This window comes from Astatotilapia calliptera, chromosome 22, assembly GCF_964374335.1.
Source record: "Astatotilapia calliptera chromosome 22, fAstCal68.1, whole genome shotgun sequence".
Taxonomy (NCBI): Eukaryota; Metazoa; Chordata; class Actinopteri; order Cichliformes; family Cichlidae; genus Astatotilapia; species Astatotilapia calliptera.
This window is the reverse complement of record NC_137442.1, coordinates 12,164,158-12,191,780: the sequence shown is the minus strand read 5'-3', so window position 1 is coordinate 12,191,780 and position 27,623 is coordinate 12,164,158. Positions and strand designations below refer to the sequence as shown.

Genomic DNA, 27,623 nt, shown 5'->3' with positions numbered 1-27,623 from the left:
GTTCCTACTCTGTTCTGTGGTTGTCTCTGTATCTCTCTGGTAATTTTACATGTGAGTCTGTCATCTTTTTAGTTACGTCCTGTCTTAGATCGCTGGTCTTTCGTATCGAGTTTAACATCCTTTGTCTTGTCATCTCTTATTTGTTCCCTTCCTTAGTGTCCCAGGCTTGTCTGCATTTGTCCTTTGCCTTCCCAGTTCCCAGTTTGAGTCCACCTGTTCTTTCCTATGTTAAGTTAACTTTTGTTACTCGTTCAGTTGTGTTTTCCTGTTTTATTGTGCTAACTGTTGTTTTCTGTGGTTTGTGTTGTATTTATTTCCCCTGGCTCATTATGTCTATAGTTTCCAGCCATGGATCCCACCCGTTGCCTCTCCCATAGTTATTCTGTGAGCACACATTTCAATTCCCTTATGGCTTCTTGAATTATGATTCCTTGCTCTTGCGTTTTTAGGGTTTGAAATCTTTTTGGATTCTTTGGGTTCTGCGCAAACACACGATTAACTGCCTTGCAGACACATTGTTCTCAATAAACTACAGCTGAGATTATTTTAGTTACCTAAAAAGAATAAAGAATCCTAAACAAGGAGTGAAATCAGCAGTCTGTTGGGCAAAATGAAAACTAACCAAAAGGATTTTGTGAGCACAAAAACTAAAGTCAAATTTAAAACACTTATGGAAAATGTCTTTCACTTTGGTCAAATTTGTTATTACATTTATGTCATGTCATGGTGCTTTTTATTGGATGTTTACATCAATGTGAACTTTTGAAAAGTGCACCTCTGAATAATATCCTCTGAAATATAATAATAATTAAAAATAAAAGTCAAACTAATGAAAAGGAAGGCTAAGGCTAAACTCAAATGACAAAACTTTGTGGTCTTTACTACATCCACCTGTAGTGAATAACTGAAAATGCTGTGTTGGGTTCAGACCACTCAAGAATATATCATATCTTTGCCTTGAGAAACCCTTGGGTTGCTTATGCGGTAGGAGAAGGAACTAAACCCGTGCTGCTCCTTTTAGCCTTGTGGCCTGTAGTTGCCTGCTCAAACATGTAATCAATAGTTTACACATTGTTGTAAACCTTCTGTATGTACCTTCATGACAGCATCTGTTGATTGTAGACCTTGAAAATGACCTGCATCCCTCTCAAGATTTTGTTAGATGTTGTGATGTTGCCAAGCTTCTTTCTAAAAACAAACCAGACTGTTGATTTGGTCACTCATAAATTTTCGCTGTTTCTCTGACAGGCTCACCCTAATGATGGCGTCCCTTACTAGCATTTTTTTTATGATTAGGATACCCGATTACGACATGGTACCCAAATTCAAGAGTGGATTCAGTGTAGTCTGTTCAAGCCATGTAAGCTATGTCGGTGTCATGAAATCTTGATCGTAGTCTTATTTATTAATGACCTCTGTGTGAGTGAGTGTAACATCAGTGACATCAAGAACACTGCATTTAACCTTGTTCTTGTAGTTACCTGCACTACCTCCAGTAGATAAAGTTAATAAAATACGATGTTAGAAGACGATTCAGAAAATAATACTAAAATACACGATTATTGTTGCATTTTCGCAGCTGTAAAAAGTGGTATCAGGTATGTTTTTATGTAGTCTCGGGTTACAATGTCGAACAAACCCGCCCTTTGTGAGGTCATCAAGCCTAACAGCGACACCCCGTGGACGGGGGCGGCAGTGCGCCCTTTGTCTCGGTCACGTAGCTGTTTACGGAAACATTTTCACGTCCGCACGTGCGCCAGTTTGTCACTTCTGCACGGTACGTGAGGGTTCGCGTGCCCTCAGCTCGAAGGAAGGGGCAGGCTGTGCTCGGTTTTTCTCCCGAAATATAAAGGAGTTCAAACTTAATGCGTGTCGAGCGATGAGGACTGTGCTCTGCAGCCATCGTGGAGAAGTAGGAGGAGGTCCGGGCTTCATTTTGCCCGTCTGACCTCGCGCGAACTGTGCAGAAGTTGTCGTGAGCTAAAAAGGCCCATCTGGGTTTTTTGTGTGTCACACCTTTGAACACGGAGCGGATTTGTGACGCGAGGAAAGATGATTTTTAGGAACATTCACTCAGGGACCTGCAGAGCATGGCTGTCCCGGGTGAGTCGACGTTTGTTTTCACACTTGCTGTCATGCTAAAACGCTGAAGCCTTGTTATACTCTCTCTGCGTGAGCAGAAACGGATGATAAACGGTCAAGAAGCAGCGGGTGTTGCTTCCACTGTCATATCTTTGACTCCTTTTCTTGAAACGCCCTGCACTCTCTGGCATTTGGTCAAACCTCTGAGGAAGTTCCTGCACTGTGCTCACATGCACTTATTGCTCTTTCAGCATTTTCAAATGAGGAACTCTATTTCACCTCTTCACCTTCCACCTGCAGGTTTCCCTGAGGCAGGAGCTGTGTTTCTTCTCCTCGGTGCCCCCACAGCCGGTGCCTCCTCTGGCCCAAACCCTACAGGGCTACTTGCGGGCGCTGGAGCCCCTGCTGCCCCTCGAGGAGCTGAGCCACACCCGTAGGATAGTGCACGATTTCGGCCGGCCGGCCGGGCTTGGTACACAGCTGCAGGAGGGTCTGGAGAAGAGAGCCAGACTCAACAAGAACTGGGTGTGTAGCAGAGTAGCGGAAGGGGAAAGAATCAATGAAAAATCAATTGGTGACTCCCACACGAGCCCCTCAGAATCAGTTAATTAGAATAACTTATTCAAAAATGCCCTGATTATTTGATTATTATTGACCACTTGTTGACCACTTGTAGACAAAACATTAATTTGGTGATGTTTTGATGGTTTGGACGTTTTCTCTCAATAAATAGAGAAAAAAAATCAGTAAATTAATAATGGTTGAGGAAAAACAGCTTCTGTGCAAGCCTAAATGTGTGATCTGATGGTTTATAAGCTGGGTAACTGTTTTCAGAAATGAACTTATTAGACCAAGCAGCATTTTTCCAGTCTTCTGTTGCCCAATGTCAGTGAGGCCATGTGAATCACCATTTTCCCCTCAGTGTATACCTACACTACGTTGCAAAACAGTGTTTCAGAATAGTTTTTTTTCCCCCTATCGATTAAAAACAATCACTAAAATAAGCATTACTTTATGATATTGTATGTATTTAGCTCTTGTTCTGCATTAAACAAACTTATTATTTCAAAGTTTAGGGAATGTTAAAACGTATACCCTATTGCTGAGAATCAAAGAAGAGTCATGTCTTGCTTCTTGTCTGTGACTTAACTTTGCAGCAAAAGTCTGTTAAAAAGCTTTGAGGTACACACACACACACACACACACACACACAGACTCCAGTAAAAACAAAAATCAGTGCCTTTGTGGTTTTGGTCCTTTTTTTGAACTTCAGAGCTGATTTCCGTGCCCTTCCTTTGGTCTCCCCTGCAGATCTCGGACTGGTGGGTGCAGCGGGCGTACTTGGAGAGCAGACAGCCTCTGCCCGTGCACTCGAACGCGGCTATCTCTCTGCCCCGCAGAGATTTTAATGACTGGAGGAGCCAGCTGGTGTGAGTCTACATAAACTGATGTAGAGAGACGGCAGAGAACAGCTATGTGGAAGTGATGGTGCAGAAACCCGTAAAATTAAACATTAAAGGGTGAGATGCTGATGTTAACTCACAAAGTTAACATCAGCATCTCAACGCTGAAGATGTGTTGGCCCGCGGTGTATGTATTTTGAACACTCAAAGCCTCACAGTTCATAGCGTGTAAGCCATTTTTAGATTTCAGTACAACAGCAGCAACAGATCTTTGTATTACTTTGAGTGTGTAAACACAACAGAAGTGTTAAAGGACACAGAAGCAAAAGGGTTTAGTTAAGTGTTGCTGTGTCATCATGCACTTATGATCCTGATACTCACACCTGCTGTTTTTATTTTTATCATTTAAAGCTTGCAACATGATGTCCTGCTCCTCTGTGTGCCACAGTCGTTACTGCCTCTGTTGACTTCTTTCAAAAGACAGACGCATAAACCGAATAGGCCGCATCTGTGAGACTGAAAAGGGGGTCCGTTTCACTTAAATTCTTTAGATCTCATCGCCTGAAAAGGGGGGGGAAAAAAAACATGAATCATGCCATTAATGATCTCTGAGGTTTCATCGTGCTGCTTTGTTTAGCTGAATATGATTTGTGTTTATAGAACCGCTTCGTGTCTGTTTCCCTGCAGGTTTGCGTCCAGACTGATTGCAGCCGTTCTGGACTTTAAGGCCAAAATAAACACGTGAGTCTTAATTTATGGAACATATTTGGAGCAGATCAGTGATCAGTATGGACATGGCAGGACTTCCCTTTTCTGCTCTAAAGGCTAAAAATGATGAGGACACTAGTACAAAAAGTAACAGCATTGTCTCCAATGAAAATAGAAAGTCAAAAGTTTTCAGCGAGCATTCACTGGCCGCTTTATTAAATACAGCTTGCTAGCTGCATTAATGCTTCACAGCACAGATTGAACAAGGAGCTGGAAACATTTCTCTGAGATTTCTGACCATATTGATGTAGTAGCATGCCATGTGTGATCTTCTGTTGCTTCAAGTTCTCACAAGGTATGCTCTTCTGCATACCTTGGTTGTAATGAGTGGTTGTCTTGAGTCACTATCAGGTTAAACCAATCTGGCCATTCTTCTCTGACCTCTGCCTTCACAAGGCATTTTCTCCCAGAGATCCGCTGTTCGCTGGATATTTTCTTTCTTGGGAAACCTTAGAAATGTTTGTCTGGGAAAATCCCAGCAGTTCAGCAGTTTCTGAAATGCTCAGGCCAGCCATGTTGAAAGTCATTTAAATCACTTTTCTTTCTCACTCTGATGCTCACCAAATCGTCTTCACTGTGTCCTCATACCTAAATGCGTTGAATTTCTATCATGTGATTGGCTGATTAGATACTTCCGTTAACAAGCAGTTGAACAGGCGTAACTAGTAAAGTGGCAGATGAGTGTGTAGCTCAATTGTTTTTGTCGCAGTTGAAGTTGAATACATAACAATCACGTAAAAATATTTCTATAAATATGACTCTCAGACTCATTTCTTTCATTGATAGTAATTTAACTAATGTTGTGTTAAAAACAAAAAGCTGTTTCAGGCTTTTTGTTAATGTTTGAAAGAAAATGAAAGTGAGAACTTAAAACTTTCGTTCTTGTAAAAGAGGAGCTTTCATTTGGTTGAAACCCATGAACCAAAGTCTGTAAAATGGCAGTGACTTTTACACAGAGGTTCAATCAAACACCTTTTCTTTTGGTTCACTCTCCCACTCTGTGTTCACGTATTCTGTGTTTAGCCTGTAAGCTATACACAGATGCCAGATTAAATCAGTGGAATAAAAACGAAAATATGTCACACTTTATAGTGCAGATCAAGTACAAGCTGCTATACAAGTCATATTTACTGGTGCCCAGTCTCTCTGCTGTGTGGTGGGGTTGGGGGGTTACTATAGTAAAATACAGTTATTCCCTTTAGAGCTTATGGAGCTGGTTATTACCCGGGGGAATCACAGGCTCTGTACTGGTGTCAGACTTTGCAGTAATCCTCTGACAGCGTTTAAGCTGCGGTGCTGCAGTTGGTTTTATTCGCTTCTATTTTTGTGCCGTGACCTTTGACTCGGCTGGCATCGCCTTGTGTTTTCTCTGGTGCATGAAGTTAATCTGCGTCTAAATGTACTCGCCTGCACATATTGTAACAGAATCTGCAGCTCAGTGCTGCAACGTCTGCTGGAGTCTCTGTCTCCCCGAATGAAGCATGAAAAAGGTGTTTCAGTGTCGGCGCATTCAGCATAGCTCTGAATTTTTAAACTCCAAAAAGTTTTTTCCTCTTCCTTGTCTTTCGCTCTCATTTTCATAGCTACTCTCTGCTCTATTCCCACTGCACAAACTCTGAACTATTGAGTATAGAAAGTTTCTGCTGCTGTGCATTTCTGATCTGAACTCTTTTATCACATTGCACTTTATTTTGTTGTCATGCATCCTGTAAGATTAAAATTGGTGTTACAGTGCTGAGTAACAATCAGGGGGCCTTGTGTTGATCAGTGAGGGACGCCTTTATCATAGTCTGTGGACTTCAGCAGCAATAGTTTAAACTCTAACAGGGAGATAAGATTTAAACTAGCTGGAAGAGGAACGTTTTTAACTGGCTGATTTAGGAAGAAGTCGGGATCAGAATGACCCGGCCTGAACCGGGAAGCAGAATTTGGGTTTTTCCGAATAACCTTAGGGTCAAGCCTGGTTTTCTGTATTATGAAGGTAGTCCACTTAACAGGGTGCATCAGCATGGTAACTTGTGCTGTAGAGAGGTTACAGTTTGGAGATGAACGGGTAGAAATCACTGTCCGCTGACCAATCGATTCTCCCTTGGATCTCTGTTTGGAAGAGCAGGAGGGTCTGAGATGTTTTAATATTATTTAACGTCTTTGCATTTCCCCCGATGAACATCAGTAAAAAAAATCTAGATTTTTTCTTTTCTAAAAGTATTTTACCTTTTTCTTGCTCTATAAGCATTCATATATAATCCTAAAACAGGACCTACTTGTACTTTGTCACCTTATACAAAATTGGCTTTTTGTTTGTTTGTTTTTAATTGAATTGCTCTGATTGTTAAACACCACTGTGGCTCCCGCTGAAAGAGTGGACACTAACAATGTCTGTTATACATTACTTTAATTAAATAGTCAGTTATAAGCCATCAGATTCTCCAGTGTCCTAATGAGACATGTTAGAAGTCTGTAGACTTTCACAGTCTGCATTTTTGCCTGCTGACAGAGCTACAGTAGGTGCAGCGTCTTATCAGGTGAGGTCCTGTGCAATGAGCAGGTCTAAAACTGATGGGTGTCTTTATTCTTTGCACAGTTGTGAGATGATCAGCGATCCCGCACAGAGATGTTATTCATTGTCCCTCGGTGTATTTAACTAGTGCAGGGTGCAGTCAAGAAGAGGGTAACCCATGTCTTTGTAGGTGCAGGCAGTCATTAAGTGACTGTCTTGAAGAGGCGGCAGCTATAAGTATACGCTCATTGTTCAAAACATGGCTGAGCAGAAGGGGCGGATTAAGGGTTTCATCTTACTAGGGGAAACAACCAGAGAGGGTGACTGAGGAAAGCAGAGGATGGGGGGGAAAAAAAACAATAATGACTGACGTGTTTCTCTTTGTCTGTCAGCGGGCAGCTGCCGGTCGAGTTCATGCGAAGGAAGCCCCTGTGCAAGGAGCTCTACCCGCTCCTCTTCTCCTCCTGCAGGATCCCCGGCCCCAAACACGACTACATTGCTCACTACGGCCGCTCCCGCCGCTCGCCGACGCACATCACTGTCGTCAGGAACTACCAGGTGAGTCGTGCCTGACAGGTGGCAGAAGATGGATTTAGATAGTCTCTTTTCTTCTTTTCTTGTGTTGCCAGTCAAGTCGAGTCTTGTGCAATCACATCTGAAGCTGCTTTTTGTGTTTCTTAAACTCCAAGTTGATTGTTGATACACCAATTTTTGCAAACAGAAGTCACGTGATCGTACAGGAAGCTTTCTTCTGAACATTGAGTACTCTGGCAGCACATTATCCCACGAGATCGTTGTTTTATCTAGTGATTGCTGGCTGTATGTGGATATTTCATCTACATCTTGATTAAAAGAGAAGCTTATTTAGTTTGTAAAGTATCTGCACATAAGTGGAGAACCAGTCAGCAGATGTCTGATTTAACATTGAGTTCAGTTGGGTAATTAGAGAAAGGAAGAGAAGTGTTTAAAAGCATGCTTCTTAGCATTTCAGACATCTGTTACTTTTTATCACAGGAATTCTTAAACCATGAAAACATGTTTGATTCTGGAAAGGAAAAAAGCATGAAATGAGATGTACTAAATCTACACAGTGTTTCATAATGACTAAGGACTACTGCATACTCACATCTACTGTACTTTTTATTGTAGGTTAGTAAGTTGTTCATCTTTCAGAAGACTCAGCGTCCAAAATTAACAAAATATCCTGGATGTTCACCTCTGGCGCTTCCTGTTGTGGCTCAGTTTTTTTTCAAAGGTTAACAGATTTACTGAAAAGGCCTTCTGCTGCCAAAGTGACTTTAATTGATGTAGGGCGTGACTCATTTGCAGTGCGTCAAGTTTGGCGGAGCTGCAGCAGAGAAGTGATAGAAATAGTTTGTTTTTTATTTAGTCTGTTTCTACAGGGTTTATTAGCCACAAGTACAACATCAGCTCTCACTCTGGACTGATGACAGTAAGCGGAGTTATTGTATACTAGTAAGCCAAATGCTAGTTTGTGTTTTTAAATACATTTTGTAGCTCAAGTTAAAATCTATATGTATATGCACACCATTTAATCTGAGGTATGACTGAATGTGATGCAGTCAGCATTATTTGCATGGACTCTGATCTGTCGAGGAATTGTTCTCCTTTCATGGACGAGTGCAGCTGTGCTGTGTTGTTGTGGCGCCCTCTGATGAACACGTCGACCCAGAGTATCCTAGAAATGTTCAGTTGGAGACACAGTGTGACTAAACGCTGGCCAAGAAAGTCTCTGGATATAAATACAGGACCCAGAGAGTCCTGTGCTGCTCTGCACGTGTGGGGCTGGGCATCATCTGCTGAAACAGCTGCTGGGCGGGGCGCAGTACAGACTGGAGCGCCCCGTCTCAGCACCTCAGCCAAGAACAATCGGGTCAGGGGTCAGAGATGTTGCAAGGTTACAGCTTGGATACATGAGAGTCCCGGCAGGAAGTAGCTCTGCCACTAGTCAGGCGTGACGCTGATGACAGTGGTGTTCAGAGACTGCTGCCTGCAGAAAAGAGTAAACTAAACCAGCTGTGAGGTGTAACTTCATTCATATGGAGATTAATAATCCCAACAACAAGCAACCAGAACCCAAAAGTGCTTTCTTAGAGATTAAAATGATGCAGTGAGAATTTTTTATTTATTTATTTCTTTAGAAATGTACTCGTCAAAAAAAAGTGCTTTCATCCACTGAGCCTCGGTTTTCTGATGGACATTTGAGGATATTTTTCAGGTGACAATTCTTTTTGTTTTTGTAAAAGGCAGAACAGGAAAACCCTCAAAGAACTTAAACTGCTTAACAGAAATTCAGATTTTATCGTCTCAGCTCTGAACTTGTTTGGTTTTTTTGATAACTGTAAATGTTGGTGTTTCTGTGGATTTGAAGGGTTTTTTGTGACTGTAAAAAGCACTTAGTGCAGCTTAGTAATCGAAAGATGCCCCCGCTTTTAGTTTTGTATTGCTTTTAAAAACTTTGATCTTACTGACATGGTTTTCCTCTTACTCCCAGTTCTTCCAGCTGGAGGTTTATAACAGCGATGGCTCGCGGATGACTGAGAGTCAGATCCACGGGCAGCTGCTCAGGATCAGGTCTCAGTCTTGGAAGACGGACAAGGAGCCGATGGGCATCCTGACCAGCGAGCACCGCCACACATGGGGAGAGGCTTACAACCGCCTGCTGAGAGGTAGATCACCACACACGCAAGCCGGTGCTTACTACTTGACTGCTATCTCACTGTAAGCTGCTGCTGTTTTCGGTTATTTTAAGAGAGCAAACAAAACTGATCTGTTAATGGCTCAGTTTAAGAAAATACAAATGTGAGAAACGTCTACATGCCAAGCTCTGACTGTAGGATTAACATCCCCTGATGTTGGTGAAGCTTTGCTGGTGTTAGAGTAGCATAGGATACGCCCTCGCATCCATTTTTCTGATGTGCTTGAAATGACGTCACAATATCTGAGGTTCCTTTAGAGCAGCTTGAAGGTGGTGGCCAAAGGAGGCGTTTTATTAATTTTTACCTAATTATAGATTTTAGATAATGAGACCTTCCAACTCAGTGGTTTTATCATCTGCTTTGTAGAAACCTAACTACACATAGGAGACAGGAGAGGGTGCTGTGTACTTGGAGCAGCTCAGTGATCAGAACTCTTCATGTTTTTAGACCTAACACTGGTTTAATGATGGATTGATTAGTATTTAGTATTTATTTATTTATTTATTGTCATTGTCAAGAACAATGAAATTGCGTTTGGGGCTTCCATACAACCCCAAAAAAAGAAGAAAATAATAAATACCCCTTAAAACCCAAGTGTACATATTTAACCCAGTGTGACTCCAATGCAATAAGACAATCCTTAGCAATAATGTTCGTAGAAATTCAGACAAAGACCTGAGAAACATGACAAAATACAACAATGCAACCCATTCAATATTATTGTACTGTGAGATATGATATCAGATATGATAGTTATCTATTTAAGAAAGAGGGGGGGGCAGGAGGGGGAAGAGAATAAAGATATGATGCACCAATGCAGACCAGTTCATTGCTATTAAGAAGTTGGATATGGTTATTGTCCGTGAGAGGGGGGCAGAGAGTTCAGGAGCCTCACAGCCTGTGGATACAGGCTGTTGGCCAGTCTGGATGTTCTGGCCTGTATAGACCTGTACCTTCTCCCTGAGGGCAGCAGATGGAAAAGGTGGCGCGCAGGGTGATGTTGGTCCCGCAGGATACTGTGCACCCTCCTCAGACAGCGAGTGGGGAAGATATTACTGATCTCTGGCAGACTTGTTCCAATAATTCTGCCAGCTTCTTTCACCACCCGCTGGAGTGCTTGCTGATCGGCCTTGGTGCAGCTGGGGAACCACACTAGAAATCCATACGTCAGAACGCTGCTGATGGCACAGTTGTAGAAGTTCAACATCAGAGATCTGGGAATGTGTGCGCTCCGCAGTCTCCTCAGGTAGAGGCGCTGTTGGGCCTTCCGTACAACTGAGGTGATATGGTTGCCCCAGGACAGGTCCTCGGTCACAGTTACCCCCAAGAATTTAAAACTGCTCACCCTCTCCACCGCCTCACTGCCAATGAAGAGAGGCAGATGGTTGTTATGACCCCTCTTCCGGAAATCTACAATGATCTCCTTGGTCTTTTTGGTGTTTAAGACCATTACATGTCTCAAAGCAGTTTTAAGTGTTAAATGTTTTATGCCTGCATCAGCAGAAACCCAATAATCAATCTTGGTTGGAAAAACTGAAATGTTGGTGATGGACGAAACTCTCAGACACTTAAAATGACCGAAAGTTGGAATCATTGTGTTTCCATCTTGTTATTTTCATACTTGGAGTCTGCTGAAGTAGTTTTGCATGATTCACAGCTCAAAATTATCCTCATTTATTTAATACTGTGGTGCAGCCCCTCAAAGGGAAAGAAATTTATTTTCAAGTAAGTCATTAAGTTATAAAACAGTAGTTTGGGACAGAAGAGGCAGAGTGCGTACGGACAGTGCAGGAGCTGATAGAGGAGAAATGTTAATAACCGTATGAGCTGGCAAAGGACAGGAGGAGTGATGATGTCGAATAGTTTGACTCTTTTTATTTTAACTCCTTTTAATACTTGATAAATGCAAAAACAGAAAAATGTGAGATTGTTGTGTCAAACTCGGAAACCAGATGGAACTGTAGAAAGAGGAGTCAAAGGAGCTTGCAAAGAAAAGCGTCTGGACTTCTTTAAGTTGCTTGAAGACGTTTCACCTCTCATCTGAGACCCTTAAGGCAGCTCTCTTCTCATTGGCTGCCACGCACAAACAGCAGGTCCTCCACAATGACTTCTTTACGTCTGTGATACAATTAGTCGTTGCTTTCACTGAAGTTGTAGATTGTTTTGGTGCATACAAATATAAACATACCATTATGTATGAAAACGTGTTCTATAGTATAAAATAAAAACAATAAACAAATGGGGAAATAATCCTAGTGATAGCAGCACCAACAAACAATACTTAACAGAAAATAAGGAGAAGCAATCAATAAGCAGGAACAATTTTTGGGCATCATATAAATAACGGCTACATGTGGGAGACGAGTTGATTGGGTTTAAACAACACGGTCTCTGTGTGTATCAGATAAACTGAACCAGGAATCGGTGCGGATGATAGAGACGGGACTTTTCTCCTTGTGTCTGGATTCTCCAGTCATGAGGATATCAGATGAAAAGTATGTGTACACACACACACACCGAGTATTTCTGTGTTTGCTAAATCAGTTGAGTAATGCTGTCTGTGCAGATATTATTGTTTCTTATGGAGGTTTGGAAACACTGCACAATTATCACTACCCGTATTTGAGCTATTGCTCCATTTAAATGTTGTGCACTCTCTGTGGTTTTCTGCGTGTGAGCTCATGAAGAATCGCTTGTGCAACCACTTTAATTGACAGGTATGCGAGCCGCAAGGCCGCGCAGGTCCTTCATGGCGGCGGGACGTTCTCCAACAGCGGAAACCGCTGGTTTGACAAAACGCTTCAGGTGGGAATGCGCACGTGAATGGCGAGAGATGGCTTGTTTAGAGCAGCTGATGCAGAGTGCTGACTCGTGTCTGTGTTTGAACAGTTTGTGGTCGGCGAGGACGGCTCGTGGGGTCTTCTGTATGAGCAAGCCACGGCCGAGGGTCCGCCTGTAGCGACGCTGCTGGATCATGTGATCGAGTATTGGTGAGATGTTGGAATGAAACTGCAGATGTGCTGAATTAGTCAAGAAAAATTGAGCTGAGGTGGAGAATGATGGGGTGTCTGCTCTGAGTGTTTACGTTTTTTTTTTCTTGTCTGCAGTGAGAAACCGGACACAAAGAGGGCGCCGCTGCTCCCGCTACCAATGCCCAAGAAGCTTTACTTTCACATAGACCGAGAAATCAAGAGGGACATCGAGCACGCCAAGCAGAACCTTGACATGTAAGCTCCCAACTTTTTTTTTTTTTTTTTTTAAACTTAAACTCTGAGCTGAGCTCTGCAGCGCGCTGACCTCTCCGCACACCATCAGCTGCATGTTTGTGTTTGCTCTGAAATCTGACAGAGGTGGAGAGAACTTGCTCTAAAAGAAGGCCGCAGGAGTGTAAACAGATTTATCTTTGCTGTGTTTATGTAACCTTGATGGAAATAATGCCTCTGTGGATAACTGTAAAGTCATTCTTCATAATCCACTGCTGTCCTGGTCAGATGCCAAGCTTTTTATATGGTCCTGTGCAATTTCAGAGCTCTCTCAAATCATTCAGATGCCAAAATATGATTGAGGAATAAAGCTTTTTCTTACGTGCAGTGTGGAGTTCAACGGGACTTAAAAATATTATATGGAAATGTTTAAAATAGTGAGTAAAAGTAGGTAGAAGTAAACTTTGTTTACCTTCTGTCACATAATCTAGTGATTTCCCACCTCCTCTCTACACTGCTGTCTGAAAGCTTATTTAAAGCTGCTAATTGAACCTTGACTTTAAACATAAAATCAGCACAAATGCAAATGTTTGTCCTGAATTTGTTGAAGCCTGATCAACGACCTCGACGTTAATGTGTTCAACTTCAAGAAGTTTGGCAAGAATCTTCCAAAGCAGCACCAGATGAGCCCAAACTCCTTTATCCAGGTCGCCCTGCAGCTCGCCTACTACAGGTCAGTGCCAGCAATCTGCTTTTCTTTTCTTTTTTCTTTTTTTGTGTGTTGTTTGTTTGTTTGTTTGTTTTTAATCTGCTGTTAGAATTTCCTGCTGTGCTGTGGTTAGTCTCAGACTGGATCAGATGGCATTTGTAGTTTTTTACTTCAACCCCGTTGCATTAGAGAGGGAAAGTTACTTTATTAAATAACTGGTAATGTCCAAAACTGACCCATTTAGCTGCTTTGTGAACCGACTGATCATAAAATAGATTCCTCTTCACTCACACCAGTCCACCTGGTAATCTAACGCCTTGTTTGATACCTGGACTTGATCGGATGAGTTCTGTTGGAGTAATTGGAGTGACTGATTTACACTGATCGGCCACTTTATTAGGTATAGTTTGCTGTTACTGGATGGATCCATCCCTTCATGTTGTTTAAGACCCTACTACCCAAATGTTGCATCAGAAGATTAGACTCATCAGACCAGGAAACACTTTTCCCATCTTATTGTTCAGTTTTGGTGAGCCCCTGTGAACTGGGGCCTCAGTTTCTGTCTCTTAGCTGACAGGAGTTTCACCTGGTTTGGTCTTCTGCTGCTGTAGTCTGCCTGCTTCTGAATGCATGTTGTGTGTTCAGAGATGCTATTCTGCATACCTTGGTTGTAACACGTGAGTTCTCTGTAAATTCTGAATGTGCTAACTGTCTACAAGAGTGAGAATCATTAAGTTTTGTTTTCTGCTTTGTCTTTAAAGTGCAGCACTTACTTGAGATGAACACCTACCTGTTAGCAGCATTGTCTCTGATATTGGCTTTATTTTTGTCTGCAGAGTTCACAGTGAAGTCTGTTCTGCCTGCGATATCGCCACTCAGAGGATGTTTAGAGGAGGAAGGACCGAGTACATCCGCTCACCCACCAAGCAGGGGCTCCAGTTCATTCTGGCCTTTGATAATCCGTCCGTATCGGTGAGAAGCACAAACCCTGTGAGAAAGTTCTCCCGCTGAATGGGAACAGAACTGTTGGAGGATTTTTGTAGCTTGGATTCAGAATGTGTTTATTTTTTGGGGTTTGCAGCGGGAAGCAAAGCAGGAGCTGTTCAGAGAAGCTGTTGATGCCTACTCGGCTCTGACCGAAGCGGTAAGTGTTAAATAAATGTTAAAACATTTATCTCAAAGCTGCTGATTAACTGATTCAAAAACACTCAAACAAGAGTTTCATTTCTCTTTTGTTCAGGCACTTAATGGACACGGCATTGACCGCCACCTGCTGGGGCTCAAGCTGCAGGCCATCGAGGAGGGCATGAGCATTCCCAAAATCTTCATGGACACGGCTTACGGGCTAGCAACACACTTTAAACTCCGGACAGGACAGGTGTGTGTGTGTGTGTCTTTGTTCGAGGTGTTATTTACACTGTTGCTCAGTAGGAAATGGGAATTTTTTTTGTTGTTGTTGTTTTGTCAAATGATAGTGGCTATATGAGAGGGAATTTTCTACCAGATAATCTCCTGTGAAGTTCCTGTGAATTTCTTGCAGCACACGCATACATGGATGCTTGGAGTTTCCTCAAAATGAATCTGTTTCTCTTCCTCATTTTAGGTGTTGACAGTCAGATGTGTGGAATTTTTGTAGGTTTTTTTTTCTTTTTTGCCCCGGGGTCAGCTCCTGATTGTTTGTGGGGTTTTTTCTGGCATGCCTTAGTTTTCAAATGACAGTATATATCAAAGCATTTGTACAGTATAGCTGAATGTTCCAGATTCGCACAGTTTTAAAGGGGATCTGTGCTGCTTGGTTGAACTCAACGATGTAGTTGTTTTGTTTCTCCTTCTTATCTTTGACAAAGTTGTGTTGTCTCATGAGTGTGATTCAGGAAAAAATACCCAACTGGCTGTTGAGATAATGACAAGTTTCCAGTTAGCAGCTATGATCACCGGTTATGTGGATTTTGACCAGTTGGAGCATAAATTGTGACGGCAAATTTTCATTTAATTTTAGTCATAAAGGAGGTAGTTGATGATAACTGTGATGAATGTTATTGGTCAACAAAGTTAACACGGCCCAGCTCGCATTGAAATGTAGGTGCTCGTATTTGATGTTTTATGAGCAATTAAAAACACTGTAGATATGAAATGAGAACAGCAGAATTGAGCTCTTGGCATCTGTACAGATCATGTGATATAACTGGAAGCTCTAGATCAGCTGTCTGGTGAGCCTTAGTGTTCTCGTGATGAAGAGTGAACTTTGAGACTCAGATTTGAGGATTTGTGTGTTTTTTAATGACGTGTGCCCAGCTTTAAGGCCCAGTTCCATTATTGATCTCCCTCCTGTCTTGTCTCTTCAGATGCCTGCAAACAACACGGACAGCGTGATGTGTTTCGGTCCTCTCGTTCCTGACGGCTACGCCGTCTGTTACAACCCTCAGGCAGACCACATCCACTTCTCCATCACGGCCTTTAACTGCTGCGAGGACACTAACGCAGAGAGACTCGCTCGCACTTTGAGGGACACCATGTGTCATCTGCAGGAGATGTTGCAGCCTACTGTGTAGAGCTGCTGCTACAGCGTCCAGCAGCAAGATACCAAACATTATCTCTAAAGAATATTTTGTACGACTTTTGTAGGGGTGCTTTTTTTTGGGGGGGGGTGTATGCTTGCTACTCACGCTTCACTCGAGCATTTAATTGTGTGAGAGCCTGGAAAAGATCTCTGCAGCTCTCGGGTTCTTTTGTTGCTTCTTTAAAGTTTGGGTGAAGCGATAAATCTTTTTCTAAGCTGTCAAATTTGCATCGTCATCGTTGCATTTCGAAGCATCAAATTCCACAGCGTCTCTCGATGAAAGCGAAACGACTCAATGTGACACTCCAGCATTAATCGGAAACGTCTACGCGTGCACTCCTTTGTACAACTTGTGAGATGACCTGTGTCCTTCAACCTTTCACATTTCACTTTTTCATCAGAATTAATGGGAAAGTTGGATTTTTTTTTTTTAATAGGTGAAAAAGGTGGTTTGAATGGACCAGAGGAGAGGAATTATTGAGGGTGATGTGGTGTTTTTGTGTCTGAACTCGACCTGATCGTGAGATGAATTTTGAATAAGCATAATTTTTGTTGTTTGTTTGTTTGTTTATTTGGAGGATCTTGTTCTGCACTCAACCTGCAGGACTGGTTAATAAAGCCTGTGCTCACATAATTTCTCACTCAAATTATTTTGTCCATGTTAAAGAAAGTATGAGAGTGAGGATTTCCATTAAAAATCTGACACTTTTTCAGCAAAGTGGCATCACAGAATCGCAGTTTTTCACCCAATCTGATTTCTGCTCCAGTGCGCCCCCTCCAATGTTCAAATCTGGACACAATGAGATCTCAACTTTTCAAACCTCATCAGCAGAGCATCTGAGCTGCCTACTTTATGAAAGGTACATTAAATAACTATAGTGTATGCAACCCGTCATAGCAGACCACTACCTGATGAATAACAGGAAAAGCTGACCCTTCAGTCTAGGCTAAAGGGAGGTAGTTTGCTGACGTGGTTCTCCTTAGTGGTAAGGGTCACTGCAAATCAATACAACATTATCTGGAGTGATAAGTTTATCTCATTGTGATGTGAGTGTTTTCTACAAGGATGATGGTACTCCTGGCCAGTGTCAGGGGGGAAGGGGTCTGTGGCCGTATAATAGATGTTTGAAATTAAAATTAAAGTAGAAAGACCTGTCAAAGCTGCATGCCATAAGTGATCCTGCACAATTAATAAAGCTGCTCAGTGGGTGGCCTGTACAGGCTGCACAATTTTAAGGTAATGAAACCTGCTTTAAATCACAGAATTATATGCATATAAATGGTACGCTCAGAAATACAGATCAAAGTATAAAAGTGCAAAAAAATATTTGAGAATAATGGGAAACATGAAGTTGCAGAGGGGATACAGCAACCTTTTTGAACAGGCCTGGACTCATGAGGCTTTTCCATAACGCCAAAGCTTGGAGGTCACTGAATGGGTTGAAGAGTATGAAAATGATCTGAGTCACCAGCTCTTAATCCAGCTGAGCACTTTTTGAGGATTTGGACTGGCTTTGTGGAGAGGTGTATGAGAACTGGTCATCGTCCCTCCACACTGCATTAGAGTCTGTCAAGCAGCACTGAAGATGAAGCTGTATGTGTGGCCTAACATCCAGATTATTCCTCTTTGTTATCTATTTCTATTTATGCTTATGTTGTGACTGAGATTTATGTCAAAGTTCAAAGGTCAGACTGAATAAACATGCCTGTAAACTGCAGCTTGACTGACTGTCAGAGGAATGCAACAGTAAAATTGTAATTTCAGTTTACAACGGAGTATGCACCAAAGGAGCAAACACCATTGAAAGAGGGAACTGCTTACATCATATTATTATGGCTCTCATGATCAGTAGTTTTATAGTTACATAAAGTGAAACATTTTCCCAGTTTTAGCTTCGTATTAACTACCAAAGTTCTTATTTGGTTCGGGTTTTTGAAACTTTGTAAGTTTCTGTAAAAATAAAACAAAAAAGTTGACAAAATGTATTAAACTTTTTTAGTGAAATGCTTATAAAACATTATTTAAAAAATAAAACTTATTTAAAACTTGTTTTCCCTGTCACTTTTTTTTAAAATAATGTTACAATATTTATAAAGGCAGACGGTGTCTGAGATAGATAGCATGGCCTTCTGTCCACCAATCTAAGGGACAGCGCATGAACAACCCTTGAGCACCAGATCCATAGAGGCAGGGGTCAAGCTAAAGACTGATAAGGTGCCCTGGAGACTATCAAACATATAGTTGCAGAAGGTTAGACGCAATTGGACCCGTGTAAGTTGAGAGGCACAACCAGGTGGCTGGGGCAGCGTACAGGAACATCTGTCCATATACTGACTAGAATTCCCTGATGGGAAACACCACCAAGGTGGTTGAAAACAACAGGGCTGAGGTCCTGTGGGACCTTGAGTTCTAGGCGTACAAGCAGCTGCTGGCTAACTAACCTGATGGCTGACAAGGAGCAGAAGACCGTATTTGCATTTTATTATAACATTATTGGCAGCAACAAATAAATACACTGTGTTAAAAGCATTAAAATATTTGAGTTGCACAGCCCAGCATTAAATGAATTTGATCAAAATCAGAGAGACACTGTTAAAGCTGCACATTAAAGAGTAAACAAAGCTTGTTATGTTACATACTCGCGTCACGGTGTAACAGTCTAACTGTTTATGTTGTATCTGCGCGTGACCCTGTGGGGCAGCGCTCTGCTTCCCGCTGATTGGACGAGCGGAAGCAGGAAATGACGCCAGTAGCGGCCGCTTCACCTGTAATTTAAAACCGGAACAAACGAAAACAAAAAGCAGGGACCAGCTGTGGAGTGTTTCTGCTTTTCCTGGAGTGTTTTGAGCACTCTCACGGAGAAGCGCTGGCCGTGAAACAGCATCGTCTAAAGGAGCACAACTGGACCCAGAATAATGCCACATTAGCAAAAACCCAACAGTTTAATGCTTTTATTTTTTTACAACACCTTTTCTCGCCTTTATTACTTTAAGTTGTGATGGAGGGTTTCGGTTGTGCCAGCTTGAGGATGAGGAGGAGGAGAAGCAGCAGCGGGGCAGCCGGGCTGCTGTGGCCGCTGCTCGGTGCGTGTCTCTGGGCTTCGGTGGTCGGGTACAAGCCGGTGATCATCGTGCACGGTTTGTTCGACAGCTCAGGGGATTTTATAAACTTACAGCGGTTCATTAACGAGGTGAGTGTCGGGGCTAACGGAGAGGCTGATTCAGGGGATAGTTAAGGTGTATTTTACAGTAAATCCTGCAGGCCTTACAGGTTATATCACCACATGTTTATCAGCAAAACGTGGACCGTGCAATATGCATCTGCTGTTAGCGAGCTTTATGGTAAGGGTAATACATTATTTAGTGATTTAATATGAAGTACTTTCTGCTTTGTTGATGTAGAAATAAAGCAGCAATCATACAATTAACGGGCTCATTATAGAGAAGTTATTGTGCTGTAATATAACACCGATCAGAGTTGTATTATTACTGTATTATTACTATCATTAAGTTACTTTCCAGAGCTGTGTTTGGTTTTCCTGTAATTTTTATTGCATATGTCTGGGGTAAGATTAAATATGTTAAAAACAGTCTCCTCAGGCTGGCTTTGCTCACAGATGGGGAGAAAATGACAAAGACTAAAGCGTTCTGCTTTATTTTAGCGACTTTTTGTAAGTGCATAATATCCTGTCAGTTACTTTACCAAATTGTATTTTTGTTTCTGTTAAATTTCTCATGCTTAGTTTTAATTATTGAGGTTTAGTTAACTGAAATAAACCTGTTCTGGACTGCGAGTGTAGAAGAAAAATAATGTTCTTTATAATAGATACACTAAAGCACCTTGAAGTCTCTCAGTACTCACAATGATAAAGTGATTAATTACTACTAATCTTCTACTACAACCTCCTCACACACACACACACACACACACACACACACACACACACACACACACACACACACACACACACACACACACACACACACACACACCTATAGAAACTGTCAAACTCTCACCAGATGATCTGGCTATGTATGCTTGTTTCTGCCTCAGAAAAAAAGTGTTATCTAGTTATCTCAAAATTTCAACTGATTTTCAAATAATTTTCTCAATTTTGAGTTATTTTCTGAGAAGTTTGAAGTTTAGATTTTGAGATAAAAATGATTTTTTTTGTTTTCTGTGTCAGGAACAAGCTTCCATACCTGGCTGATGTGACTTGTGTGTTGATATTTCTGGAGTTTCTGTGGACATGTCAGGAGAGGTTTAAGAGGTTAAAACCAACATTAGGTTCCTCTTTATTTATTTTTTCTGGAAACCACAGAAGAGACCTTTGTGGTTGGCTTAAAATACCAAAAGCGGATCTGAGGCCTTGTTTTTTCTGCTTTAGTTAATTTGCAGTTCAGTGATTCAGAAGCTTAAACATCCTCAAGGATAACTGACAGCACCGGCATCTGAAGTTACTGAGGGCACGTTGCTGATTCTTGTAGCTGTTCAATGCTATAATATGACAAATCGCTTAGACGCTGTGCTTCCTGTGAGTTTTTCCTGTTAAATGATGCGAAACCATCTCCTTCTGCAGTCTCATCCAGGGACGAACGTGACCGTCATCGACCTGTTTGACAGGGGCGCGAGCCTGGAGCCCATGTGGAAACAGGTGGAGGGATTCAAGGCAGCTATCTACCCAATAATGCAAAACGCAGCAGATGGGGTCCACTTTATCTGCTACTCTCAAGGTGAGCGAGTGCAAATTGCAGTTATGTGTCCATGGTTTCTCTGGCAATCTCGCTGAGGGAGATATCAGAGCGACACTATTAGCTGTGAAGGTTTATTTTCAGGAAGAGTGTTTAATGATCTGTTTGCTTTAGGATTTCTGCTTCAGTCAGCTGCTGGAAATTCCTACCACGCAACGCCATATTGTATTTCAATGTAAATTTTCCCCCCGAGGAACAAGTAATGCAAACAAGATTCTCTTCACTCAGCATGTTTCTGTGAAAAGAGAGCACACCAAAAAGAAAAAAACATGGACTTACTCTGTGTGCTTCTTGATAAAATAGTTTGTCTTTATGAGAAAAGCATTATCTTGATTGTGGAATGTTTACTTGTCACCGTCGCATGAGTGGCTCAGTGGTGTAGTGGTTTACACATTCGATCCTGGGAGGAGACGCGCATTTCTTTGGGATTGTGTAAGGAAAAGTGTCTCAAACATGTGGGCCTACCTGCTGTGACGAGCCAAAAGTAGCTTCTACACCTCGTTCGAGTATTTCAGAACTTGAGCATCTTTGTGAGAGGAAATGACAAAATGACACAAAGTCTTAGCGCCACACTGACTAATGTACTGCTAGCTCGAGTTTGAATTTCACTCTACAGTACAATGAGATGCATGTCAGGTTAACTGGTGAGTCAAAATAGCCCATAGGTGTGAATATGGGTGTGAATGGTTGTGCAACCTGCCCTGGGCGAGCCCCCTCCGTGTCTGAATAGGATAAGCCAATCCACGCTCATTAAAACTAATTGACGCTAGAAATAACACGCATAACCTGGTGGACTAACTGGGAAGACGGGTTCTCCAGACTTCAACCGAAACACATCCACCAAGACAATTGAGCCTAATCAGATGTTCACTGAGAAATCACAGACGATGGAAAAAACTCCTGGCTGGTGGCAAATGGAGGATCGGGATAGGAGATCAGATCTTTAAAGAATCTCTGGACACCAGACGGAGTTTCACTGGTAGAAGCTCTGTCTGGTTAACCACAATGTTAAGATTTGTGTCAGAAAAATGTGATTATTGGATTTTATTGGTGAGACGGGTTCTAAATCCAAACTGTGCAATGCGTTGAATATTTCAAATAAACCGGTTGCGAAAACAAAAACTGTGGACAGGAGTAAAACCTGATATCACACAAGATTTCACCCCAAGAACTGAAAAATCAAAAAGCTCAACTTCAAACTTTATTTATTAACTAAATTATTAATATTGATTTATTTTCAATTTTCACATTTCTACAGAGGAAAAGCTGCTCTTCATCAGACCAGTGAAGAGTTAATTTATTTCTGCCTGTGTTCAGACAGCAGCACCTTATTATTGCTTTGTGCTACTGCGATGCACCAAATATCCCTGTAAAACCATCTCCTCTTCTTTCTGAAACTGTTTAAATTTTGACTCTAGCACAAATGGTCACAACATTCAAGTTAGCTTAAATAAAGTCCTCAAAAGGAGCTTATGTAAACATATTTAAACTAAAATTCTAAATAAAGTACAGAACCTGATGCAAAAAGCTGACTGTAACACAATAGAGTGTCTCTATAAAGTAAAATGGCTCAATAAATTCAACAAAGTGAAATAAAACAGACTAAAAATAACTTACTGGATGCAGTGAAATGCACAATAAACGACAATAAAGGTGTTGTTAGAATTTAAAACGTCACAATGATACAAGGTTAAAACATGTGTTAATACGAGAGAACAGATGTTTCTCTGCTAAACAGATGTGTTGATTTCCAAAGAGATTTTTACTTCCTGATTTGAATTAGCCTGTCAAAAAAATTGAGGTGGGTTGCTAACTCTCTTCAGGTTTGTTTGACGAATTAATGATCAAAAATGGAGTTTGCAATCAAAATAACTGGATATAAGACCTTTGAGCACTGGGAAATTGACATACGCACAGTCAGCTGACCAGTTATCTGGCTGTCACTGCTCTGTGAGGCACTTTTTTATCTAAGTGGGTTATATAACATTCAATGAGAAGGTTGGAAGGTGGACTTGCTCTCTGAAAAGCTACACAAACATGTGTCTTTATTGATGTTCTTACAGGCGGTCTGGTTTGCAGAGGGATCCTCTCCACTCTGTCTGACCACAACGTCCACTCCTTCATCTCCCTGTCCTCACCTCAAGCCGGGCAGTACGGAGGTGGGTCCAACATGGAGAGCTTAGTTCAGCAGCGTGTTTTAAATGCAATCAGTATTTCTCTGTTGAGAATCTACTAATACCCTGTTAGTGAACCAGTGTCAATATCTGACAGCTGTAAAATGAAAACTCTCATGATCTCACGATGAGAAGCTGCCTGATAATTATCAGCAAAATCGTAAATTAGGGAGTAAAAACCCAACAATGAGTTAGTAAGACTGATGTTGTTGGACCTGTTTTTATAAGTTATTGTTTTTTTTAAGAGAATTTTAGCTCAAAGCCTTACTGCTTCATATCACTCTTGCTGCTCTGGTGACAAGCCAGAGCTCGCAGCTATTTCCAGCATCAGTCAGCAGACTGACACAGTTAGCAGAAAGCTGTGAAGCAATGTGAAGAGAAAGACTGCAGAAATACTTTATCGTGCTGTGGACTGATTTATTCTCTGACTTGGTCATCATTCTCGCTCCTCTTTCTTTCCCCTCAGACACAGACTACTTAAAGTACCTCTTCCCTCAGTTTGTGAAGTCAAACCTCTACCACGTGTGTTACACCGCATTAGGTCAGATGATATCCATCTGCAACTATTGGAACGGTGAGACTCCAGGATTACTTTTTTCTCACAGATTTTGAAGTCGTCAAATTTCTTTTTTTTCCTGCCTTTTCGGACTTTAAAATCATAAACGAGCAGTTTGATATTGTGTTTGCTTTTCACCTGTCTGCAGACCCCCACCACAGAGACCTCTATGTCAACAGCAGTGATTATCTGGCTTTGCTCAACAGTGAGAGACCCAACCCAAATTCAACAGGTCAGAAAAAGAACAATCAACAACAACCCTTATCAAAAATTACTCAGTGTAACGAGTAATTACTTATATCAAAATGACTCAGATAAAGTGCACAGTAGCCATGAGGTGTGTTTTATTTGCCATCTGCAGAATGGAAGAAGAACTTCCTCAAAATCAAAAAGCTGGTACTGATTGGAGGACCGGACGATGGAGTCATCACGCCCTGGCAGTCGAGGTGACAGCATCCTCTGATTTTATTTCCCTGAAATCTCACACACATGGATATCTTTAAAAAGATTTTTGGACTTTGTGAAAGTTGCAACAAATGAATTTAGATCGAAATTTTACAAAAATAATATATTTAAACTCATTGTGGTGCTAAAATAATTAAAATAAGACTTTAGATCAAACAAGGCTGCATCATATTTTCTGCTTTAAAGGGATTTCAGTTTATTCTTTGTGGTCACAGCTGTCAATGACATCTTGCTTCGTGTAACTGTGGATGATCTGATGACTCTCATGTGATGCTAACACGCTGCTTTCATGTCTTTACAGCCAGTTTGGATTTTATGACGACAACGAGACGGTTGTTGAAATGCAGCACCAAGATGTGAGTGAAAGTCAGAATACATTTTTTCATTTATTTCTATCTGTTTTTAGGTCATTTAATTCAATTCTAAATAAGTTATATAACACAAATTCACAATAACAGTCCTCTAAGGGCGCCCAACAATCAGACAATAAGCGAGCACTTGGCAACAGTGGGAAGGAAAAACTCCCTTTTAAGAGGAAGAAACTTTTGGTAAAATCAGGCTTAGGAACCGTGACCAGCTGGGATGAGGGGAAGAAGACAGGAGAAAGACATACTGTGGCAGAGATCTAATGATGAATAAATATATAAATTATAAAAAGGAGAAACCATGATTCTTACCAGAATAAATCATGAGAAACTAAAATGTTTTTCAGTTTAACACAAAAACAAAACAAAACAAAAAAAGATCTTTGTTCTGATGTCTTTGACACGTTAATGGGTTTGTCATAAAGCAGAGCCATCTTTTATCTATGTCTCATTTATGGAGGTGCTCCTCCCAGAGCAAGGCATGTGCTTTGTTTCTAAAGAATAGAAAAATACATGCACAACCCCACCAAAAATCTGAGGCGGTAGATTTATTAATGACTCCCTTGTGCTGTGTTTTCTTTTTGCAGCTGTACTTGAGAGATGTTTTCGGGCTGAAGACGCTGGCGGCTCGCGGAGATCTGATCCTCTGCTCTGTTCCCGGCGTTCAGCACATCTGGTGGCACTCCAACAAGACCGTGTTCCACACATGCATGGAGAAGTGGCTGGTGTAGCACAAAACCTCTTCACAGCACACACATGCAGACGGACACACAGAAAAACACACAAAAACGGTCGACCTCTACAGCCTCGGTTATAGTGTCTTCTGTAGGACATGAGCTGATATTTTGGGGGGATTACAGCTGTGAAAGATCATTTGGTGATGTCAGGATTTATTTTAAACCGTCTTTCATTTTCATCTTATTTAACATTTAAGGAGAAAGTTTAACATTAGGGGAAAAATTTTGTTACCTCTCTCTCTTTTATGTGTACAGTACATGTTAGGCTATACCAGAAGCAGGTTAGCTTAGCTTTGCACAAATAATGGAAATAAAGGGAAACATCTAGCCTGCTTGTGTGTGACAAGGACAAAACCAGCACTTTTAACTTCACTCACTAACTTGTTTATTTTATTTGTCTGAATAAAGTAAGTGTAAAATGACATTGGCAACTATTAGTGGCGACTACTAGTGGGCTAAGAAGGTACTGCAGGAAGGCTACAATCATGATTGACAGATTGATAGATGGATACTTTGTTGATTTGTATTCAAATTTTGTTTTATAATAGCATAATAAAGAGTACAAAATAGTTCAGTCTGCAATAATTAAACAACATAGCTAAAGTAAAAGTGGTAAAAGTATCACAGGTGCCTACTGAGGACCTTATGCTGTGAGATTTCACACATAGACAGTGATTTAAAAAAAAACAAAAAACAGAATACAAAATAAAAATGAGGTTAAGGAGAGTAGAAAGTATCACACTGCAGATTGCTTTAATAAATAATATGTACTCTATAAATGTAAGAAACATTTGGAGGAATGGTTAATCTGCAGATATTTCCTGGAGTCCAGCTACCAACATAATGTTGCCAGCATTTTAAAACCCCAAAAATATCACCATCACAATTAGATTTTTGGGTGCATTAACAAAAAAACATTTAACATGTTATTCAGTGGGCTTAAGAGTGCTGGTAGGCAGATTTAATGCAATTCATTAATTCATTTTTAATGATAACACAGATCCAGGCTAGTGGCTTTCAGCTGCTATGTTGAGCTAACGCTCTCCATTTATTCCCACTGATGTCACCTTTGCGAACAACGTGAGTCCGGCCCTCACCGTCATACGTAGATGGTATGAAAGATGTACGTTTCTAAGGTTGTTATAACTAAAACTAAACTAAAAATTAAAACTACATATTAATAAAATAAAATGAACTAAAACGAATTAAAAAAATAGAGGACATGATGATGGACGGACATGTTTACTGAGACTGTGGATGTCTACATAGATTGAAACTAATAAAAACTAACATTTTTAAACAATAAAACCTTCAGAACTGAATTAATTTATCCAACCCTGGAGATACGTCCATGTTTTATACTGTCTGCGGTGTAGTTTCGGCTTGTCGTGCACGTCTTGTTCTTGTTTGGGTGGGTTGTATCAGTACAGGGATCAGGGATTTCCATACATCTTTTCAAACTGCTTGAAAGGATGAGATTTTCTGGAGAAACCTTTACCATAATCTAACCTGTAGCATTATCTCGACCAAGGCTTGATTCATAAAGGGGAAAAAAAGCACATTTCCCAAAATGTTACACTTCTCCTTCACGTATTTATTTTAAAAAACCCACATTGTTGCTTTTGGAGAAATCCAGCACATCGCTGCCTGTTTGCTGATGGCTGTCAGAAGGGGTTTTAGCTGCTTTTCTGACTTTAAAGGAGCACTCCAACAATTTTTCATTGTACCATTGCAAGGGACAAGAGTGCAAGCAGTCATCGTAGCAGAGGATTAAGGATATGTTGAATTTTATTTACAAGTGTGAGTCCAGTTTGTTGTTACGTTCTTCCTGCCTGTTTCATGGCAAACCTCCAGTTTTAATGCGGGCTTTGAGGTAAGTGAGCTGTAGTTGTCCAGCTGAGCTCACCAGTGTTGCTGTATCAGCAAAGTTGGCGGCATGCCCCTTTTTATTTGAATAAAAATATTAGTTTATCACTTTAAAAGCATGCAGTGTATCAGACAGTGTGCGTCTGCTCCATCAAACATACCTCAAAGCCGCCACACAAACACGACAGTGCCTGAGCGACGTTAAGTCGTCTACATGTTGAGACTTACTGCCCCGCTCGTCTCGCGTTGAGTCATTTATATGTTTTTCATTCCCCCATCTTTAACCCCGGTGTCTAATTCAGAGTGAGCCTCCGATCTTATCATCAGTTTATTGTAACTATCATGCAGTGCTTTGGAGCTTTACTCCATCGCTTTTGTAGATGAAGCCTTAATTTTTCCCCCCTACATGCCTCAGTATTTCATGCCCATTACCAAAGTGCTACAACACACTGCCTTTAGTGACGGTGCTAAAAACAATGATAGGGAGGGGTGGCATTGGGCATAATAAGACTAGAGAGTGGCAGTGATATGTTAGTGTTTACTGGTCCACCGAACCTCCCATCACATTTAGATATCTCAGGCCTTTTAGCAACCTTCATGTTCCTTCTTTTCTGTTGTTTAAGGGATTCATTTGTAATACTTTTAATTTATACTTGTCGTTCTTATATTTCTCAAAAGGACAAAAAGCGGAGCGTGTATTTGAAAGATAAAACAGAAAAGAAACTTAATGGTTAAGGATGAATTGCACATTGTAAAGAGAAGG

The 27,623-nt window shown here is 41.2% G+C and overlaps 2 protein-coding genes across 3 annotated transcripts; both read left to right on the top strand.

Moving 5' to 3' along the window:
- Positions 1-1,685: 1,685 nt before the first annotated feature.
- On the top strand, positions 1,686-16,579 carry cratb (carnitine O-acetyltransferase b). Its single transcript, XM_026156121.2, has 15 exons — positions 1,686-2,103; positions 2,383-2,607; positions 3,394-3,512; positions 4,173-4,226; positions 7,146-7,311; positions 9,269-9,443; positions 11,878-11,968; positions 12,191-12,278; positions 12,363-12,463; positions 12,581-12,700; positions 13,287-13,409; positions 14,222-14,357; positions 14,467-14,529; positions 14,626-14,763; positions 15,731-16,579. Exons 1-15 carry the CDS (start codon positions 2,053-2,055, stop codon positions 15,935-15,937), a joined length of 1,857 nt encoding a protein of 618 aa, XP_026011906.1. The 5' UTR covers positions 1,686-2,052; the 3' UTR covers positions 15,938-16,579.
- A 2,134-nt stretch (positions 16,580-18,713) lies between these two features.
- On the top strand, positions 18,714-26,302 carry ppt2b (palmitoyl-protein thioesterase 2b). 2 transcript variants are annotated; one of them, XM_026156647.2, is made up of 8 exons: positions 18,714-19,136; positions 20,526-20,679; positions 22,761-22,856; positions 23,338-23,445; positions 23,576-23,659; positions 23,789-23,873; positions 24,194-24,248; positions 24,845-26,302. In XM_026156647.2, the coding sequence occupies exons 1-8, from the start codon at positions 18,945-18,947 to the stop codon at positions 24,986-24,988; spliced, it is 918 nt and encodes a 305-aa protein (XP_026012432.2). In that variant the 5' UTR covers positions 18,714-18,944; the 3' UTR covers positions 24,989-26,302. The 2 variants fall into 2 exon arrangements, with proteins under 2 accessions (XP_026012432.2, XP_080151967.1); XM_080295841.1 differs by lacking the exon at positions 22,761-22,856 and having other exon boundaries at positions 18,752-19,136.
- Positions 26,303-27,623: the final 1,321 nt, after the last annotated feature.

Excerpts from the sequence above, each read along its gene's own strand:
- cratb (XM_026156121.2), top strand. The coding sequence starts at position 2,053 with ATGATTTTTAGGAACATTCACTCAGGGACCTGCAGAGCATGGCTGTCC. Across the intron at positions 7,312-9,268 it reads CTGTCGTCAGGAACTACCAG|TTCTTCCAGCTGGAGGTTTA; the intron begins GTGAGTCGTGCC and ends TCTTACTCCCAG. Across the intron at positions 12,279-12,362 it reads GGTTTGACAAAACGCTTCAG|TTTGTGGTCGGCGAGGACGG; the intron begins GTGGGAATGCGC and ends GTGTTTGAACAG.
- ppt2b (XM_026156647.2), top strand. The coding sequence starts at position 18,945 with ATGGAGGGTTTCGGTTGTGCCAGCTTGAGGATGAGGAGGAGGAGAAGC. Across the intron at positions 22,857-23,337 it reads TCAAGCCGGGCAGTACGGAG|ACACAGACTACTTAAAGTAC; the intron begins GTGGGTCCAACA and ends CTTTCCCCTCAG. Across the intron at positions 23,874-24,193 it reads ATCACGCCCTGGCAGTCGAG|CCAGTTTGGATTTTATGACG; the intron begins GTGACAGCATCC and ends ATGTCTTTACAG.